General features: G+C 34.8%; 1 protein-coding gene across 1 annotated transcript; it reads left to right on the top strand.

The window, feature by feature from the left end:
* Positions 1-309: 309 nt before the first annotated feature.
* LOC106382263 (peptidyl-prolyl cis-trans isomerase FKBP15-2) lies at positions 310-1,815 on the top strand. The gene is made up of 6 exons (XM_013822264.3): positions 310-471; positions 600-649; positions 883-945; positions 1,035-1,125; positions 1,211-1,315; positions 1,431-1,815. The coding sequence occupies exons 1-6, from the start codon at positions 396-398 to the stop codon at positions 1,535-1,537; spliced, it is 492 nt and encodes a 163-aa protein (XP_013677718.1). The 5' UTR covers positions 310-395; the 3' UTR covers positions 1,538-1,815.
* The last annotated feature ends 2,786 nt before the right edge of the window (positions 1,816-4,601 follow it).

Here is a 4,601-nt window from a genome sequence, read left to right as displayed (position 1 = left end):
CTATGGGCATTTCATTTATTTGTGCCCAAACAAAGTAGATACAAACACATTCTTCACACCACGCTGGGTATGCAGATAGGGTGACATTAGTATAACATCATTCACATCTCCACCGTAACACAGACGAAACCCTCTACAAGAGGCGCTTTATCTCTGAAAATTTGTACAAGATCAACAGGTACATTAAGAAAGATAGAAGGTGAGGGAATAGTAAATCAGTAATAATAAATCTTATAAGTGTTATTTAATTTTAATTTTGCACAAGATGGGCTTAGGAGAACGAAACAACAATAAGCCCATTATACAAAGGCCCATCTGTTATGGTCCAGTAAGATTTCCTATACTCGGATCTTTTCTGAGCTAAAAAGACGCTGAAGCAAAAGTGAGAAGCGGCGATGTTGGCGAAGAGCAAGATGTGTCTCCTCCGTTACTCCCTTTTCTTGATCGTCTTCTCTCTCATTTCCCTCCAAGGTTCTTTTCTTGATCCTCATTATACGAATTGCGACAGCATGATCCTCCTTTTGTCAATCTAATTACAGGTCTTCTGTTTAATGATTTGTATTTGGATCTGTTTTGTTTTCGTGTTTTGTCATCTATAGGTTTCGCCAAGAAGACGGGAGATGTGTCTGAATTGCAGATCGGAGTTAAGGTAAAATGAGCGATCTGTTTTCTATATTTTGTTGTTAAAGCTCGATTGTAGTGTTATATGTCCTTTTTTTTGATGTAATAGTAATGTTTGTAGATTTTAACACCTTTCTCATCTATAAATGTGAAGCCTTTATGCCTTATTTGATTGTAAATTTGCAATCTTTGTTTCGGAGATGATGATGATAATGAGAGTTTGATCCTTGATTCTTACCACCTTCACTTGTTTTTTCGCAGTTTAAGCCAAAAACGTGTGAATTTAAAGCTCACAAGGGTGATAGGATCAAGGTGCACTACAGGGTAAGTTTGACCAGTTCTTATCATGAAATTCATCATAAGGCGCTCCTGTGTTGTTGTTGTTGTTGTTTAACTTGATGTTTATGTGGCAGGGGAAGCTAACTGACGGTACTGTATTTGATTCGAGCTTTGAAAGGGGTGATCCGTTCGAGTTTGAACTAGGAAGTGGTCAGGTTATCAAAGGTTGGTGTGCTTGGTTTTGCTTTTGGATTTTAAAATTCTCTCTCTTCTTTTGTTGCACTCTCTTAGATGGTAATTATTGTTTCAGGTTGGGATCAAGGATTGCTAGGTGCGTGTGTAGGAGAGAAGAGGAAGTTAAAGATACCTGCTAAACTTGGATATGGTGAACAAGGCTCTCCTCCTACTATCCCCGGTATATAAAAAACACCTTTCTCATCTATAAAGCTTTTTAAAATGTGTTTTAAGTGTTGTCATGTTTGTGAAGAATACAGACTTAATAACTAATAAAACAAACTTGCAAACTTCAGGTGGTGCAACACTGATTTTTGATACTGAGCTTATTGCGGTGAATGGAAAACCAACTGTTGGAGAAGAAGAAGATGAAGATGACACATCTGGAGATGACGAGCTGTAACTGGATCTCCATTCTCTAGATGAAACAAAGTTCTATGGACGTTTTTTTTTTCTTTGGATGCTTTAGTTTGGCTTCTTCCTTATAAGTTGTTATTACTTAAATGTTCATCTCGGTTTGGCTTTTGGTTTTAGTTATAGACAAAAAAAAAAGAACAACTGAAATTAGGCGCCCAATACTTTCAAATAAGAACAGAAAGTAGTTTTAAAAGAATAGTTTATGTGTAAAAAACGTGTAAAGACCTTTGTTGAACTGATAATTATTCTTGTTTGTACTGAAAAGGAAGCACAAGCTATCACTTTGAAGAATCACATTGGACCAGAGAAGTAATTAGAATTTTCTGTTTACACCATTTTTAAACAACCATGGTGTGTGCGACTGTTTTATATGAGTTTGCTCTTATAATAAAACAGACCTTGTAGTGACATTACAGTTCAAAACAATGCACAAGGCTTGTCTTTTATATTTATCCCAGAATCTCTATGTATCTAAAGACCCTTGAACATAAATAGAGCAATGTAAATGAAACGGGTCCACTGTGTTTGATATTCATTGTAAGATAACAATTAAGGAAGTGCCATGGCACAGTCTATGGTTCCAGTAAGTATTGTGCTCTTAGTGCATTATGAATTTTTTTTTTAACGACTAATGAAGCTCTTATGTATTTATATATCTTGCGATTAAAATATATGTATGTGATAGTTTGATGATGGTTTGGACCTAGTTTTATGGTGATTGGTTGACTATCAAAAGTAGTGTATCTAACCAAACATTTCAACGAGACGTTTTATTTTCAAGATATTGTTTGGTCACCAAAGCTATAGAAAATCTTCCAATAAATCTTAAGAAAATGTATAAGTAGGCTATAATGTATTATTAAAAGGAAAGGACCATGATTATAGCATTGTAGAATATTCCAAAACAAAAAAAAGGCCTTTGTTCAACGTTACACTAAGTGATGAGCCACTATGTAACATCTTAGTGATAAAAAAACATGTCACATGCATGAAGATTGTCACTACTCCTAACAATTTTTAATATCGTTAAAATTTCCGAGTGAGATGCAACTACTCTTCAATAGTAAAATGTATATAAAATATAGACCACCCACATTCAATGCATCTTCTTCTTTTTTTCTTTGCTTTCTAAATAGAAAAGATTAAAGTACTAGTTCGTTAGCACACAAAAAGATTAAAGTACTAGTAAACTAAAAAAAATAATTCACCCTACTTACTCATATGCTCAATAATCCAATCCGTATTTTATATGTACAAGCAAAAAGGTTTACAAAGATTTTAATTATCAACTTTCAATTATGAACTTCAATGTAGTTGGTGATTAATCCATTTATCATTATTCTGTGAGCCAAGACCACGAATCAGATCGTCCATAGCCATGCGATCGCTAAATTTTTAATTCCCTTTCACACTTAAAATAATATCCTGGAACAATTATAATTATCATCATTTTACTTAATCTTTTGTGCTACTATAAATAAACTCAAGATTATTAGTGTTCTTATAAACGAACCACGTTTGGTTGAAATTACAGATTCAACTTACAAGGCAAGATTGTATGATACTCAAAATATTAAACACCATTTTCTGAAATTCAAGATGTAGGTGGTTGATTAATCAATCTAGAGATAAGATTATCAGATTTTAGTCCATCATTACGATTTTGATTAATCATGCAAAGGTTACTTTTTGTTTCATGATATTTTTTCTGAAAGTTTTTGTCGTAAATTGTATCATGTAGAATGATTAAGATTACATCATTTGATTCGACAAAATAAATGAACACCTGATTTCAATATACCAAGAAAATTATAATCATGTGAGTAGTTTGCGTAGGATCCAAGTTAGGGTTAGTATCGCCTATCACTTACTCTAGTAGATACAAATACAAAAATATTTTTTGTTTAGCCTAATTTGCTGTAAATTATATAGTTCTGATCACACGATATTAGAGACCAATGTATATAAGAAATCCTTTCTTATTAACTTAGGAAAATCACTCAAAACCTAAGCTCTCACAAATCAATCTCTAAACTCACACATCAATGGCACATCTCACCATTCTCTTATATAGAGACTTTTATATTCCTAAACACACTAGGTATATCTTATTTAGATAACTCCTAAATAAGATGTGTTTCCTAATCAATCTAGTTTTAAGTTAGCTTGTGGATTAAGCTACTTTCAAGATTATCCTCAACATTCTCCCCTTTAATCTTGAAGTCACCATCTTTCAAATCTTGAATTCCAACAAGCTCTCTCATCTCTTTGAACTTGATTCTCCCTAAAGCTTTCGTTAGTATATCCGCCTTCTGCAAGTTGCCTGCGATGTGCTCTACCTCGACTTGATTGTTGTCAACGCATTCCCTGATAAAATGGTATCGCTTATGTATATGTTTGCTTCGACCATGGAATACAGGATTTTTGGTGAGAGCTATCGCAGACTTATTGTCTAGCCTTATCACCACTTTCTTGCTTTCTTTCTCTAAGATCTCTCCAAGGAGTTCTTGCAACCATATGGCTTGTTTTGCTGCTTCGGTGGCTGCCATGAATTCGGCTTCACATGATGAGAGGGCAACAGTCTCTTGCTTTGATGAACACCAAGTGATCAGGCACTCATTTAGATAGAACAAGTGTCCCGTTGTGCTTCTACCATCGTCGAGGTCCACGTTATGGGATGAATCAGAGTATCCAATCAGTTCTGATTGATCCGTCCTCATGAATGTAAGTCCATACGCAAATGTACCTTTCAGATATCTTAGTATTTGCTTCAGAGCGGCCTGATGACTCTCCTTTGGCTCGTGCATATACCTACTTAAGACTCCCACAGAGTATGACATATCTGGTCGGGTATGAAGTAGATAACGCAAACACCCAATAATTCTCCTAAACTCCTTTTCATCTATATTTCGTTCTTCTGGAGCTTTGGAAAGCTGTAAACCGGCATCCATAGGTATTTGTACTGCATTGCAATCAGCCATCTTGGTCTCGTCTAATATTTTCTTGGCATAGCTTTCTTGTTTCAGAGTAATACCACCTTTGAACTGAAG

The sequence above is a fragment of the Brassica napus genome, chromosome C2 (genome assembly GCF_020379485.1).
Source record: "Brassica napus cultivar Da-Ae chromosome C2, Da-Ae, whole genome shotgun sequence".
Classification (NCBI taxonomy): domain Eukaryota; kingdom Viridiplantae; phylum Streptophyta; class Magnoliopsida; order Brassicales; family Brassicaceae; genus Brassica; species Brassica napus.
This window is presented reverse-complemented; position numbering and strand designations above follow the sequence as displayed.

Coding starts and splice junctions, on each gene's coding strand:
- LOC106382263 (XM_013822264.3), top strand. CDS start 396: ATGTTGGCGAAGAGCAAGATGTGTCTCCTCCGTTACTCCCTTTTCTTG. Junction 472..599: donor CTCTCTCATTTCCCTCCAAG/GTTCTTTTCTTG, acceptor TGTCATCTATAG/GTTTCGCCAAGAAGACGGGA. Junction 1,316..1,430: donor CTCTCCTCCTACTATCCCCG/GTATATAAAAAA, acceptor TGCAAACTTCAG/GTGGTGCAACACTGATTTTT.